General features: G+C 42.4%; 1 protein-coding gene across 2 annotated transcripts; it reads right to left on the bottom strand.

Annotated features, from left to right (window-relative positions):
* Nucleotides 1-7504: 7504 nt before the first annotated feature.
* Nucleotides 7505-15018, bottom strand: ZBTB34 (zinc finger and BTB domain containing 34). Of its 2 annotated transcripts, none has more exons than XM_066201166.1 (2): nucleotides 14914-15018; nucleotides 7505-9205 (listed from the first exon to the last, which is right to left on the bottom strand). In XM_066201166.1, exon 2 carries the CDS (start codon nucleotides 9181-9183, stop codon nucleotides 7684-7686), a length of 1500 nt encoding a protein of 499 aa, XP_066057263.1. In that variant the 5' UTR covers nucleotides 9184-9205; nucleotides 14914-15018; the 3' UTR covers nucleotides 7505-7683. The 2 variants fall into 2 exon arrangements, with proteins under 2 accessions (XP_066057263.1, XP_066057262.1); XM_066201165.1 differs by lacking the exon at nucleotides 14914-15018 and adding an exon at nucleotides 10175-10634.
* Between the last annotated feature and the right edge of the window lie 993 nt (nucleotides 15019-16011).

Genomic DNA, 16011 nt, shown 5'->3' with positions numbered 1-16011 from the left:
GGCTGGGGACCGCGGGGCGGGGCCGGGGCGCGCGGACTGACGCGCGCGCCAGCCAACCGCCTTCCCGCGCGGGAGCGCGCGCCAATGGGCGCGGGCGGGGCGGGAGCGCGCGAGCGCAGGTGCTGCCGCGCCGTCCTTGGCCGCGCCCGGCCGCCCGCGCCCCCTGGCGGTGTTAGCGCGGCCGCGCAGGCGGCTCCGTGAGGCCGGCGGGAGCGCGGGGCCGGGGGTCCGGGGATCCGGGGGTTCGGGGGTTCGGGGGCCCGGGGGTTCAGGGGTCCGGGGGCCCGGGGGTTCGGAGGTCCGGGGGTTCGGAGGTCCGGGGGTTCGGGGGCCCGGGGGTTCGGGGGTCCGGGGGTTCGGGCAGAGCCTCCCAACAGCCCGAGCGCCCCTCCCGAGCAGCGCGTCCGGCCGCTCTCGGGGAAGAGTCAGTGAAGTGCCGTTCGTTCGCGTCCCCTCGCCGCAGCATGGGCCGTGCCTCTCTCTTCCCGGAGCATCGACCAACCTCTCCGAACCTCCAAACTAGAACCGGGGTCAGGTTCTGGTCCGGGTGATGATGCTGCAAGGCAGTGACCGTGTGTGCTCTTCCAAGACAATCAAACAGAGCTTTGTGGGCTCCTTGGTAACTGAGATTGGTACTTGCAGCCACGAGGCAAAAGGATGGTGCACCTTTCTCTGATTTACAGCTTCTCGTTCAGGCATCGCTACGGGAAAACATGGGCTTTGTGGGCTGGTAGCTACATGCAGGATTCCACCCTGCCCATCAGACTGGTCTGCAGGTTTGCATGTCAGCGAACAAACTCAGTGAGGGTGTGCAGAGGAAGCTTTGAGGTACTGCATGATGCCCAGCATATATTTAGAAGGTCTTTTTCCAGTCTCCTGGTTACTAAAGGTTTTTGGTGCCTATCAAACTCAGAGCAGTTTAAACATCTTTAGACATCACAGCTAAGTGTGTATGAGTGTGCTTTTCAAGGCAGAAAAATCCAATTTGAGAATAAACTATGAAAACAACTTTAAACATAGATTTCAGATGTGCTCACGAGTCCTGATGCTCACACCACCAATAACTGAATCAAACCCTAAGGCACTATATGGCAGGTATTGTTCCCTAGAATTCCCTCTGCCTCAGAGAGGCTAAAGAAAATGAAATTCATATGAATCTCCAATAATTTAATAGAATATTCTTATTTGAGTTTATCCTATTGGTGTACTTATAGCACATTTCCTCTAATACTTATAGTATCAGTTCCCACTAGAGCAAAAGTACAGAATCCTCTGGCAAAATGTTTCCTGCTCTGTCCTGTATCACTGTATCAGGACATTAAAACAGCAGTCCATGGGCTACAGTCTTCGAAAAAATATACGCCAGTTGTTGGGGCAGTTGATCCTACAATTAGTTACTGGTATTTCTACATGAATTCAGTAACAAGCTATCTGAAAACTAGTTAACTTCTTATCTGTATGATTATGAGAGTCTGTCAAAGCTAACAATCTGACACTTGAAGTACTGTAAAATGGTGGTGTTCTCTGCCCAGGTAGGTCTCATGCAGCACAGCAGGACGGCCTCTGAAATCCTGGCTACAAACACTGCTCTGCTAACAATGGAATCACCCAGCACCTGTTCCGCTTGAAAGTGTCATAATGAGGACTGGAAACCTCTTTTTTTTGTTCCTATTTTAGGCTTCTGCTATGTACAGCACCTTAAATAACCCCTACATAACCTATGAAAAAAAAAAAACCACAACAACAACAAACCCAAAACAAACAAACAGAAAACAAAACAACAACCAAAAAAAACCCCAAAAAACCCCAGCTAGCACCCTCTGGTGGAAAAGAGTTGTGTCGGTTACAAAACTCATGACGAGTGCAGAGACAAGTAATGTTACTCTAGATGTCATCAGCCATATAATTTCCCTAAATTTTAATGAAATGCTGCTGTCTACAATTCAACTGACTTTTGACATAATATTCAATTTCATTTTTTCCTAAACCCATGCACAGTACAAATGTACTATGCTACTTATATAGTTCATGAAATGTAGCATCCGTGGGATTTGGCTTCATTTTCTCTGCATGATCATTGCTGAAGAGTATAAATTCTGTATGTCATGTTCATTGGCTATTCTACCTTCCCCTCAACCTGTTTTCAAGAAGTTTACATTATGAAAAGTTAAGCAATGGGGCTTGTGTCTGCATGTACACAAAGATCAGGTGAACAGAACTGGTTCTTTTTAACCTAAATAATTTTTTTCCTTAGCTGTCTTAACTTTTTTACAAAAGCTTTGTCTTCCATTTTCTGCTTTGGTGAAAGAGGTATTTCATAGCACTTTAAAAACAAATATCCAGTCTCTGGGTCTGTTTTTCCCTTGATGCTGAATTCAGATGTGCCAGCTAGGATGAGAAAAATTCAGGTATTTCAGAACATTCATAGAATCAGAATGATTTGGGTTGGAAGGGACTTAAAAACTCATCTCATTCCACCTCCCTGCCATGGGAAGAGACACCTTCCATGGACCAGGTTGCTCCAAGCCCAGTCCAAGTAGCCTTGGACACTTCCAGGGATCCAGGGGCAGCCACAGCTTCTCTGGGCACCCTTTGCCAGGGCCTCAGAGGGAAGAATTCCTTCCCAATATCCCATCCAGCCCTGCCCTCTGGCAGTGAGAAGCCATTCCCTCCGGTCATGGCACTCCAGGCCCTCATCCCCAGGCCCTGTCCAGCTCTCCTGGAGCCCCTTTAGGCGCTGAGGTCTCCCCAGAGCCTTCTCCTCTGCAGGTGAGCACCCCCAGCTTTCTCTGCCTGTCTCCATAGCAGAGATGCTCCAGGCCCCTGATCATCTATCTCAGTGGCCCGGATACCAGTGCAACAGCATGTTCATCTCACATACTTCAGTAATAGCATCTAAAATGCAAGCCCCTTGGTAATTAAATATCTAAATGTAGACACTGACACCACAGACTTGCTCTAGAAGCATTTTAATTTACAAACAGCAATTCCGATTGACTTTATACCATAAAAAAAGCAATTTACAAGCAAGAAACAAATTCATCAGAACAAAATAAAGCAGCACAGAAATATTCATGTCACAAATCTAAAAACAAAGTGAATACAAGAGTAAAATATCATTTGAATAAATATATTAAAGTTCATGCTGTAAAATAATCCTTAATGGCAAGTTACTAATTCTTACAGCATCAGCTTAGCTAGCTTCATTTACTTCACGTGGCGATGAAGTGCAGAGGTGTGAGGTTCCCGGTTTATATTGCAAGATAATGACACCAAGTCAAGTCATTCAAACTGTTCAATTATTTATCTTGAAAAATAACCATACAAATAAAAGTTATTTAAAAAATACAAATTTTCAGTCAGAAACAAACACTGTTAAAATCGTGCAAGAGCTCTACCTCTAACCAGATCTACAACCAGAGGTTCTCGGGCTGAGTCCAAAGGCTGAAACCCCGGCCTGTGGGAATGGGAGTCAGCAGTTCTGTATCTGCCACAGCAGGAGCCAGCTGCAGGAGCAAGAAGCAAACCTGCCCAGTCAGTGACACGTGGCTTCACATCCCCTGAAGAAATACAGGGACACATGTCCCAGGCTTACTTATTTATTTAGCTTTTTTTTTTTCTTTTAATGTAAACTTGCGTAACTTAAGTTAATGCTGCCACAGGGATGTGCAAGTAGTATTAAATCTACTATATTAAATACAAGTATTCTGGCACTTGATAAAATATATGTAAAATGCACACAGATTATAAAGTTTGAACATTTTGAATGACTTTACTAAACTTCCAATTTGATCACTGAGTATTATGAAATTTACAATTCATGAAATAAAGAGATTCATATAAAGAATTTACATAATTCCCCAAATACTTTCAAATATAAAATTTAATAAATAACCCTGACCAGTCAAAAAGCACCATTCAAGGGTAAAATTCCCTTGGAAAATAGATTAGGTGTTGCATATTTGAGTCCCTTTTAATGGTTTCATGTGAAACCTGTTTAGAAAAATGACAATAAAAGAATCACAGTAAACTAATACAAAAATTCAAATTATATATATATATATATATATTTAAAGGTAAAGCTTATTCAATATTTTCCCAGCCCTTGATTTTATTCCTGTTGTTCTTCCCATAATTCAGCCTAAACATATTAAGAGGCCTCATTGTGTTGTCTAAAAGTAAACCAAAGGCTTCAGCATAAAACATGGATTTATGCTGGGGAAGACTGCGTTAAAACTCTCCATTTAGGCCTACAGTCTACCCTGCTGACAGTGAACTGACAGTATCCTTTATGCTACAGAAAGATTTCACACTCAGAAAGCAGAGCCAATCTTGAGGCCTTAGCGACCAAACTGAACTTTTAATACACTGTAAGTATTTACAAAGCTGTTTTCTAAATGTATTTACAAGTTTAAAAGAAATAATATGGAAGATAACCGATAAAAGTAAAATAATAGTTTTAAACCAGAAACATTAGCAAAGGTATAAAATACTTTATTTTCACAGTTTGTCAGAATAGGTTAAGCATCTAGAGGAAAGGACACTGTCACTGTTTTCACATTTGTCTAGAATTAAAAAGGTAGATTAAGAAGAGACTCAATTATGAACCAGCCTGTATAATTTCATTACTTATTTTGCTGTCAAATATTTCTTCACATATTTTATTGACTTCTGCATTTCTTGTAAATGAAACGCGCAGCAGCTCTGCGCCGAGAGCCGCACGGACAGCGCGCAGCGCTCCCACCGCCCGCCGCAGCAGCGGCTCCCGCCCGCGGGCCGGGGGCACACGCTCCGTGCGGGGGGACAAGGCACGGGGGCACCGCTGCTGCCGGGGGACGGCGGCGCCGGGCGGAGCCGCGGGGCTGGGCTATGGCTTGGCGTCGGGGACTCCGCCTGGGGAGGGAACGAGCCGCGCCGGGCGGGACTGGCACGCCGCTCGCCCACGGCTCCTGGAAAAATGGATCATCTCCTGCCTCTTAATAACAGTCTGTTACAATGTTTTGAACCTGAACCTGTACAATCAACGTGATGTTGGTTTTTTTGTTTGTTTGTTTGCTTTTGTCTGAGACAATTTTGGATAAGTCACTCTTTGGTAAACTCAAACCATTTTAATACATTTACAAATACAAGGAACAAGATTTAAATAATGCTAAGATTGTGACACAGAGAAATTCAAGAAATATAAATTTGTACCCATATCCTGCTATCCTCAAGTCATCCTTCCAGGGAAAAAGTCACACCAAAGGCACCACAGCACAGGTTCAAGATAAAGGGTTAAGAATAACTGTACATTTCTTGGATTTTGCATGTCTCGAACTTAATTTACCAAAACATACTTTTTGCATTTAATTATGTGAAACAAACACTCAAGGAAAAAACTGCATCAGAAACACCATGTTTTTAGGTGGGTAAACATACAGACTACCTGCCTTAGACACAGACTATCCCTTCCCTTACTGGAAACAAAATTTCTGTTGTTGCTTCTAGGAGAGAAACATCTCCCCACCCCCTGCCTCTTTATTCAGGCTGTTTTAGGACAGAGGCAAATAATGTACTCAATTTAAGTGAAACTGCTCCAATGGAGCAGGTGGAAGTTATACTGTAAATCCATGTTTGCGAGATTAATTCTTATTGCAGACTGTCACAATATTAAGGACTAGTGTATTTAATAAAGCTACTGCACAAATATGCCCCAGCTTCACAGGGGCCAAAAAGTTTCACAAGATAGCAAACCTACCTTTTTTTTTTTTTCCCAATAATTTAGAAATTAGCTTTCATTTTCTAATTTTTGGGCGTTAAACAGCATGTTCACAAATGTATTTTCAGTATCAGCTAAACAAACATAAGACCCAACAATAAAAAACCTGTATTCTAAAGAAGTATTTGATTAGTTCAATACTTAATTCTATTCATCAGGTAGAATTCAGGTCGAATGTTAAACAGTAGTGTTTGCCAGTCCATGCTTTTGAGGTCTCTTAAGCCACTGGCTTTTTGCAGTATGGGTTTTGTTGGTGTGGATGTTTCGGTGTTTTTAAATTTTTTTTTTTAAATTATTATTTATTATTTTTTGTTTTAGTTTTTCTTGTTTGGTAGGGGTTTTGGGGGGGTTGGTTTGTGAAGGGAGGGCTTTTGTTTGTCTATTGTTGGGGATTCTTTTTCTTGACCATTATGATTATGTTTCACATTTAATATATTATACTGACCTAAATTATGAAGTTAGCACCATATTAAAAACACGTATTTGGTGAAACAAAAAAGATTTAGAGTATTTTTAAAGTTGTTGGTAGCTCCTTCGTAGAGAAAAAACCACTGAAAAAAACAGAGAAGCCATAGCAACTCTGTAATACTCACACATGAAATAACATATTGCTCAAAATTCCCATAGAGTATTTGTTTTTCTATACAAAAAAAGTACAAATTCCAAGTGTTGGCATATCACTTGGAGATTTAAGTAGGAAGTCAATGTGCACCTGAAAACAGCTCTCTGTGAAGAGACCTATTAAAATACTGCTTGGAAATACTGTGGTTTAAACGACATCTCTCCCATGTTTTAACCAACCATGAAGAGTGATGAAGTTAAGTTTAATTACCTGGTATGGTTCTACAGTACGAAATGAAGGTAGATTCTGAGGCCAGTAAAAACACATTTTAAACCACAATGCTACTTTTAGGTTTGCTAATATTATATATATATATGTGTGTGTGTGTGTGTGTGTGTGTGTGTATATCTATATATATATAGATATATCTATCTCTATATATATAAAAAGGTCAGCACCACAGGTTGTCCAGCTTGCACTCTAGACAACTAACAAAACCTTTAAACAATTTAACCATAGTTTAATAGATTTATGGCATTTGGTTTACATATGTTATAAAGCAAAGCTATTAAAACAAGGTAATTCACTTTGCTCACTTTTGCACACAAAGTAATAGTTTAATAAAATGAATACCAAACAACATTCGTTTAAAACCAAAACCATCCTCCCAAAGTCCAAAGTTCGAAATCCTAAGCAGAGAGGAGACCTAACAGTTGATAGGGTGGCATATGGTATTAGCCTTGACATACTTTTACATTCACCTCAACCAGAACAGGGAAAGTGAAAGCATTTTATATATATAAAGTGAATTTATATATATAAACAGACTGACTACCAAAACCAGTTAGTAAGAGTGAACAGATTTCATTGAGACAGGAGAAGAATCAAAGCTGTAATATTCTTTCTCCTCACAGCTGTGTAACTCATTACCAGCAACAGGATTTAAGAAATATAGGAAATTACAGCTTCTTTGAGCATTCAGCAGAGCTGCCAATCTTATTCTAGTATCTTTCTCCACTGGCATCTGTGTCTCACCAGATCAATCAACAGAGACACTATAGCAGACTCTTCCTAGCCTTTCCCAGAACACTGTCTTTATATTCTGAGCATCTTAAAATCTAAAAAAGCAAACCCCAAACAATTCATTCTCCTTAAAAAAAAAAAAAAAAAAAAAAAAAAAAAAAAAAAAAAAAAACAACCCCAAACTTCTGAAGTCTTCTCCAGAAACCACTTCTAACTGATTTCCAGGAAGTCAGGAAAATGAAAAGCCTGTTACACTTGTACTGAAGATTACTGAAAGAATAAAATACTTTAAAAATACATTAATAATGTGCTTGTCTGTGTTTCACTTGGATGTAAGATTTTAATCAGATGTGTTAGACATTGCATGAATTTCCATACTAGAATCCATGGCTTCAGAAGCTGAAGCATCATTATCTACTTTCTGTTCCACAAATGCTTCTGTTCTGTCTGGAGACTCAACCCTGTTTCTCACTTCTGTAACCCCCGGGTGATTTTTTCGCAAGTGCTGGTTTAGTGTACCCTGGAAAGGAAAGCATTTTCCACAGATCTCACAGCGAAAGGGTTTGTCATCTGTGTGACCACGAATATGATACTCAAGTTGGTCCTTACGGGTATATTTCTTTCCACAAAACTTGCACACAAAAGGAGTTATTCCCATGTGCAATCGCATGTGTCGATCAAGACTCCCTTTCTGGTTAAAAGATTTGCCACAGTAAATACAAATTAGCCTTTCATTGTATGGATACCAATGACCTCTTGCATTTCTTTCTCGTGGACTATTTTCATACCCTGGATTACTCACCATGGATTCACTGTCAGCCCCTTGCACCAAGCCCTGGACATCACTATGCAAGTGACCCGTAGGTACTCGTTTTTGGCGTGCACGACCCCCTCTGAAACAGCTCAGCATTGACCTCGAAGGACTTGTATTGCTCAGGCTTCCAAAGGTTTCTGACACACCTGTAGCCTGTGATGAAGCATGGGTAAATGAATAAACATGTTGTAAAACAGACCCATAGGAACCAACATTTACTGCCACCACCTGCTCTCCATCCACCATTTCGGTGTGGTATCCATCATCGCCAAGGGAAGAGCTATCAGAGCAGCTTGGCCTGTCAGACTTTTCCATTTTAACTTTCACCTCTGCAATCTGACTTTCCCTTACTATGAGGTCTCCTTGCTCATGATCACCTTCAATCTGAATCTCATATTCAGAGATACTCCCACTGCTCCCTCGATCTGAATGCCCTTCTTCTTGCAGACGACTACGAAGCGTTTTGCCTGGAGTAGTTTCCATCCGAAGATCGCTGCCTGCTGTTGACTGTCGCACCTGAGAGCAATAGGGAGGAGATATCTCAATAGGGTTGGCAAAGTAGCTGCTGTCTTTAACACCATTGCGATTCTCTGAATTTTCTTCGGCACCGACAGTGACAGAATCAACATCACCAACACTGATCTTCGAATGGATACTCTCCAGTATCTGTGTGCACTTGTCAATGACGCACTGCATCTGTAGGAAGCTAGCTGCAGTCAGAAAACTGACAACGTCCTTCAGTTGCAAGGACATCCTTCCAGTGTAACAAAAAGAAAGCAACTGTTCAAAAACATTGGGGTTTTTAATAACTGATATGGATAGGCCACTCATGGTGCTTAATGCTGAATGGTCACGGAAATAGGGAGAACTGGCAGCTAGGACGGCTTTGTGGGCGCGGAATGGCTGACCCTGGATGTGCACAATTATGTCACAGAGCTTCCCTTGCAGGCGGAGTTCGTTTAACTGGCTCAGAACTGTGTTGCTGTACTCTGGCACATCAAACTGAATGAAACTGCTGCTGTCCATTTCTACAGATGTAAAGAGTAATCTGAAAAAAAAATTGGAGATTTAAAATAGAGAATGAATACTAAGTTTTCCATTTCAAAAACAAATGCTAGCAAACGTTTAAGTTAAACCGTCACATTGATCTGTTAAAGGTGCATTACAACAAAACATTTAGCATAAATACTCGATATAATGAAAATGTAGAGTCTTAATCTACACATTTCTTGCATTTCTATACTTTGAATTATCCCTCTGTAACTTTCACAATGCAATTGCTCAGAATACATCACAGTCTCCCTGGGATAGTCTGTCCTCAAAGAAACTTTGCAATTTCATTCCCTGGCAAGAAGTGCAGAACAATCCATCCTCCCAAAATAATATCAATTTTACAGCCATTAGGCAAGATAAACACTTCAGAACCCTGAGCAGTTGTTCAAGCCTGGTATTATAGTGTTACTTGCAGGGAACTGCACTGTTACATTTCCCAAGAATGACTGTTGGAAGGTACTTCATGAAGTTTTGAAAAATCTCCTAAGGAAAATTCACAGGCATGTGTGTGTGTGCATTTGAAAGAAAAGTGCTTGAGCCAACCATGGACTTTCAATTAAAAAAAAAAATCTTTTGTGATTTTAATTTTTGCTTTTAACAAACCATGATGTGAACTTTGAATCTCATTTGACACAGCAGTGTTTTCCTAACTAGAAAAATTTGACATTTAAATTCTAACCTAACTTGCAAGCCATGGTACTCAAATGCCAGGAAAGGACATTCAGAGAGCCCTTAAAGAAATGTATAGAGTCCCAAACAAAAGCTAAAAAAAAAAGCACTTTTCACAGATTACTACTGTAAAAAGCATGCACACACACACTAACAGCCTGAGAATGTCGATCTGCAACATTACCTTACATTTCCAGGACTGGGCACTAATCAAGCACCCAAGCACTTCAGCCTTTTATTGCTATTCTAGTTCTTATTAATGCAGAAGTCTAAAGACATAATATTGCCACCATACCTGCTTTTCCAATTGAACAAACAGATCTCAACATCATCCATTGACTTCAGATGCAGGAAGCATATCCAATGTATCACAATATACTAGTGGATTTTTTTTTTCTATTATGTTACATGCTGTAATGGGACATATGAACAATTTAAATCAAATTATGAAAGTCCAGGTATTCTAAAAAGAGAATCGACAGGTAGAAACAGAATAAAGGGCCAAAAGGAAGCACTGGAGCTCTATCAGCTGACCCTCACTTAAAACTAACATTCACAACCTTCACAAATGGAACTTCTTTTCAGCAGACACAACAAAGCCTGCTTCCTGACTGGACATTATTTTTGACTTAGAAAACTGGCAAAAACTCTCACAGAGCATTCAAAATCAAGTTATCAGACTTGCTAAATATGTTCTCTAACTTACCAGTGTCATTACCCATTAAAATGGGTGAATGGGACTGCATTTGAGGTTTTTTGGCTGAGATGTAAAAGCAAGAAAAAAGACATTTTATAGGCTCTTATATCTGAGGTGGGAAATAAGGACTGTAAGATGGCTACCAGAAGTGACAGGACTGCAGCAATCCATTCAGAGATGGCTTTGGCAGGACAGATCTTTTATTCAGCAAACAAAGCTATAAAACAGTTCAGAGTTGTGAGCTGATGTAAGTCAAAAATCAAACAGCACTACACATAACCTATCCCAGCTGTGGGGCAGTTACATGGCAAAATTAACTTTGCTTTTCTGCGCATCCCTGGCAGTTGTGCAGAGAAGCACTATCCCACTCCCACGCAGAAGACAGGAGCTCCAGCAGCTGGATGCATGTTTGTGCTACAAATGAGTGTTTTAAGGTCACTTAAACACTCAGCAGGGAGGAGGGAATGCACTATCACAATCTGTTACCTTCACTTGTGTCTGACGGGGCAGCAAGCTTCTTAGAAACCCAACATAGGAAACCATTACTTTGTGGGGCTTATTAGCTATGCGCAGATGCAACATCAGCCATTCTTGATTAAGTTTCTCTGCTAAACGGAGGAAGAGTTTTTCCTGACTTGAAGTGACATGAATGGACAAAAACAAACCAAAAGACCCGTCCCCAGCAGCAATAATTTGGCATTCCAGTCTAGGATGTACAGAAAGTTTGTCACATACAGACGTGACAGTGGCGTGTCTCCTTGTCCCATACTTCCCTAAGGGTTCATACCCAGCAAAATGGAAAATAACTTACTCCTGGAGAAAATATTAAAATGTAAATTATCACCACTAGCACTGGTCTAGACAGAAGGAATGAATTAAGGATAGGCACCTGAAAAGAAAGATGATGGACATTTTATGCCTTCCGATGGAGGAAAAAAAAAATGTTCTTCTCATCATGGCATCTCTAGATGAATTCACAGTCCCTGGGACATGGCCACACATTGAAATGAAAATGGACTGTAAACACATAGCAGAGAAAGTGTGAGAACCAGAAGGACACCAAGGAGATAGGAATCCACTGTGACCCTTGCCCATCACGACTGTCAGAACACTCCATTATCTCCAAACGCATATACAAATCTGTAACTCTACATCCCTGCTCTCAGAGTTGCTTCATCTGTCTTTTGGGAAACAAAGAAGCTTATTTTGCTTAAGATGCTAGGAGCAAACAGTACATCCTGGCAGTGAGTTGAGATGATGATGGAGGTAAAGGTCTGTAAGTCTGCTCATCAGTGTAGAAGAAAAGCAGTAAAAACCTGCAACAGGGATGAAGGGAACATACAGCATTGCTTTGAAAGCAAGCAAACAGGTCAAGTACACAGTTCACAACAACATTCTACACCAATTTACCTAATGCAGAGGGAACCTGTGCTATTTAGGCTCCAACTAGTCATACAGAACAACAGCTTAGAATTGTAACAGTTTTATTTGCAACATATAAACTCAAGCATTTGGGGGCTACTGAGAACTAAGCAGCTTGAGCTGGACTCAGTGATCCTTTTGGGTCCCTTCCAAATCAGAATATTCTGTGATTCTGTAATCTCACAGCAGGGTCAGGTACACTCACTGTTAAAAGGTAATGCATTTCGTCCTGCTTTAGCTTTCTTTCAGCCCGCCTAGGAGTTAGTGTAAAGTTAGGGTAAAGTCCTGTAAAATTTGAGTCTGAGCACCTGTCTATGATTAGGTCCTCTCTTAACCTTTTCTCAAAAGTAGGTCAAAGTGTTTAAGGTTTTCATAGCTATTATGTATCCAAGAAACTGGCTGAAGGCACAGGCCAAAACTGGACACCAGGTTCACTAAGTCCTAGAAGGGCTCCGTGTTGAGCCTCATATCTATTTCTGTAAGAGATGATGCAGTCACACTCAAAAGAATCATATAAATTCTCTTTGAATCCGCATTACATCTATTCATCAGGGTTTTATACAACAAATGTAGCCCACAAAATGGCTTTAGTAGTAGTGGATCGCTGCCCTATATCTTCAAACAAAAGTGTTCATTGAAGTAACCTGTGAACATCAGAGGGATAGGCACTTAACAATTCTTACTAGATTTCAAAAGAAATTTGCTTTAAAAATTATGTTCTATGAAAACTCTTATTTAATTTAAAAAACAAGAATAGATGTTGACAAACCACGTTAGGTATTTAATTTTACTGACATCATACAGTAGCAGTGGAGAAGCATCGTGTAACTATAACACGAAGCTGTGTGTCTGCCAACATAGTATTAGTTTCTGCTTCTAAGTCTGCACCTGTTTCATTTCCTTCACTCACTGAACTACGATTCACCATTCCCACAGCCAGGTGAATGACACAAATTATACTCATTTTAACTCACACTAAGGTGTGAGAAAAGGCCCCTTGCATTTTCTTAAATTAGCTCAGCAACAAGGAATCCTTGGAAAAAAACCCCACATTACGAACCAATACTGTTGTAGCATGTCTGAGAACAGAAATACATAGAAAAGCTAGGAGGGTCATAATGAAAATTAAGACAAAAACAAAACAAAGTACTCCATGACACCCAAAAGGCCTCTACCAATCAACAGTGACAGGACAAGAGGAAACGGCCTCAACCTGCAGCTGAAGGAGGTTCAGGTTGGAAATCAGGAAGAAATTCTTCACTGAGAGGGTTGTTAACCATTGCAACAGGCTGCCCCGGGAGGTGGTGGAGTCACCATCCCTGGAGGTGTTAAAGAAACGACTGCATGTGGCATTCAGTGCTCCAGGTTCACCTAAAAATTAGAAACCTCAATAGAAATAACCTCTTAAATCTTGACTCTAGAAATCAAATTACCACAACAATAGCTGCAGGTACGTACTTATTTCTGAATGTAAAAAAAAAAAAGTTACCAGGAGGCAAACTGGAGATAAGCCAAGATCAAAAGGTGCCTTCCAAATCAAACTATCCTATGTGTTTATGATTCCAGTATCAACAAATGTATTGTGCCAGATAAATAAAACAAAGGGACATGTTGGTGATACATACACTTCAAAACAGCAAGATCTTACAAGCAATGATCAAAAACTTTTATTTTGTGCACAAATTTCACAATATCCCATTATGTAATGCTAAACTGCCACATTTTCTGAATACCTGACAACTCTGAGGTGTCACTACCATTATGAAAAAGCCTCCAGCCTGTATTTTGAGACTAAGGATATATATATAGCCAGAACTTTCACAAGTGGGAAGAGAGTCTTGAACCTTCTGATATTACAATCTGATTTACAAACAAGGTAATAGTTAATCACTATTGTGCATTTTAATCTGTCCACTTTCTTTTCTGTTTTTTTTTTTGTTTGTTTGTTTTTGTTTTGTTTTTTGTTTTGTTTTTTCGGGGTTTTGTTTGTTTGGGATTTTTTTTGTTTGTGTTTTTTTTTAACAGTAGCCATTCTTCATCAAATTGTTGACTTTTTGGCTCTGACGTTTCTTTTAAGCAATGAAGTGACTATGTTCTCTAGATATCAGTAACATTTTTTGCAGTAGATTTACAATAGCTGCAAAGAGCACATTTTTGTGGTATTTTCCCAGCACAGTACTTGGGACAGATGGAACTGTTTTGAGCTGTCCCTGGACAGGCAATGAAGCACAGGCACATTCTGACCCAGATGTTGAGTATTCTGTAACATGTAACAACTGCAGTGCAGCTTAATCCAGTATCACTTTGTCTTCCCTTGAAAACCAGGCTTATCCACATGTATGTTTCTGAGACTGTTCTGGCTTGTTCCAAATTAACTCTCAACTCTGATTTACTCTAAGCCAATTCCAATTCTGCATGCTGTGCACACCTGCCGGGATTTGGAAAAACCTTCGCATTACAGAGCTTGGGGTCTCACCAGAACTTCCATCTTCTCTGACGGAGCGGCAGCAGCTGAAAGGTCCCCCAGCTCCTGGCAATAAACACCTCCCCGAAGGGGGCCGGGTCCGTTCCGCCCCAGCCCGCCGTGCCGAGGCTCTTTCGCCTCGCTCGGGTTAACAGCGGACCCCGACACAGGCGCGCCCTCCCTCCCTCCCTCCCTCCCCGCACGCCAGCGCTGCAGCCGAGCCACCAGCTCGGGTTTCGCGACAGCTCCCGCCGAGGCACGGCCGGGCGACAGGCACCCGGACGGGGCCGAACCGAGCCCCGGGCGGCCGAACCGAGCCGCGGGCGGCCGAACCGAGCCCCGGGCGGCCGGGCCGCCCCGCGGGGCCTGTCAGGCGCCGGGAGCCCCCGAGCGCGGCCCCGCGCCCCCCGGCAGCGCCGCGCCGCCGCGGGGCCCGGCGCCCTCCGCTCACCTGGGGCTGTCTGGGGCTCTCACATGGCGGGTCCCGGCCGGCCCGGCCCGCTCCCACCGCCGCTTCCCGCCCGCTCCCACAGCCGCTCCACCCGGAACTGATTCCGCTGGCGGCCGTTCCGCTTCCTGGTGACGCCCCGGCAGCGGGCGGTGCCCCTGGGCCGGCCGGGAACCCGCCCCGCTCCCGGCGCGGAGCCGGGCGGAGCCGCCCTCGCAGCGCGACTCCTCACGGAGGCAGGAGGACCGGAGCCTTGGCTGGGGCCGGTGCGTCCGCGGGCAGAGCGTTTCCGAGAAGCCGCACGGTGCGCGGCTCCAGAGGAGAACGCGCGCTCAATCCAGACCCCGATGGGCAGTCGCAGATGCAGAGAGGGAACTTTTGGGGGAGGACATCCCCCACTCCAGCTGTGAACTGCCACCTTTATTGAGCAAAGAATTAAAAAGTTCACCTGTGTTACACTGGCCTTGTCACTCACAGAAATCACTTCAGCAAGCATGCAGTAACTTTTTTTTTTTTTGGTGTGTTATCCTGCATATTCTTGTAGGTCAGGTAGTGTAACGATTCAGTTTATGAACCAGGCAGTTCATGTACTATTTGATAACAGTAAGTGAATGGTGCCAGTAGGTCCTGCTGGGATATCCACCCGGTCTAACTGCACACCACATTCTGTCTTCTGGAGGCATGCCTTTCTCTCCCTTTAAGACACAGAACAGTCTTCGTACATTAGCATTGAATGCTAATCAGATAAAGCAGCGGCCTGGAAAGCACCCTGGCCAGGGCACAAATAACAGAGTTAAAGAACACAGAGACAAATTGTATTTGTTCACTCAGATAAAATCCACTCAAACAACTAATTCTCAACAGGCAGAAAACTGGGCTTATTATTCTGTGTTCAGAAAACGTAATCAAAATAGAAAATTAATTTTCTTGTACCATATTCCACTTGAAAAAGACTGAGTGTGTTACACAAATATTGACTTCTCCAGATACTGACTGAACATGCTTTCAATGAGACCGAGCTCATTTTTTGCTTAGGTAGTAAGCAGCAGCTGGGACAGTTCCACAAGGACTGAGCAGATGGAGGCTGGACAAAATCAAGCA

This window comes from Chamaea fasciata, unplaced genomic scaffold (assembly GCF_029207755.1).
Source record: "Chamaea fasciata isolate MVZ Bird 193981 ecotype frontalis unplaced genomic scaffold, bChaFas1.0.hap1 SCAF_20, whole genome shotgun sequence".
In the NCBI taxonomy this organism is placed as follows: domain Eukaryota; kingdom Metazoa; phylum Chordata; class Aves; order Passeriformes; family Sylviidae; genus Chamaea; species Chamaea fasciata.
Note: the sequence above shows the minus strand (reverse complement) of the source record. Positions and strands in the feature narration are given on the sequence as shown.

What these genes read in the sequence shown, in the direction of transcription:
- ZBTB34 (XM_066201165.1), bottom strand. Translation starts at nt 10,215, where the DNA reads ATGGATGATGTTGAGATCTGTTTGTTCAATTGGAAAAGCAG. An exon ending in TTGTTCAATTGGAAAAGCAG is followed by an intron (nt 9,206 to 10,174) that starts GTATGGTGGCAA and finishes TTTTTTTTTCAG; the next exon opens with ATTACTCTTTACATCTGTAG.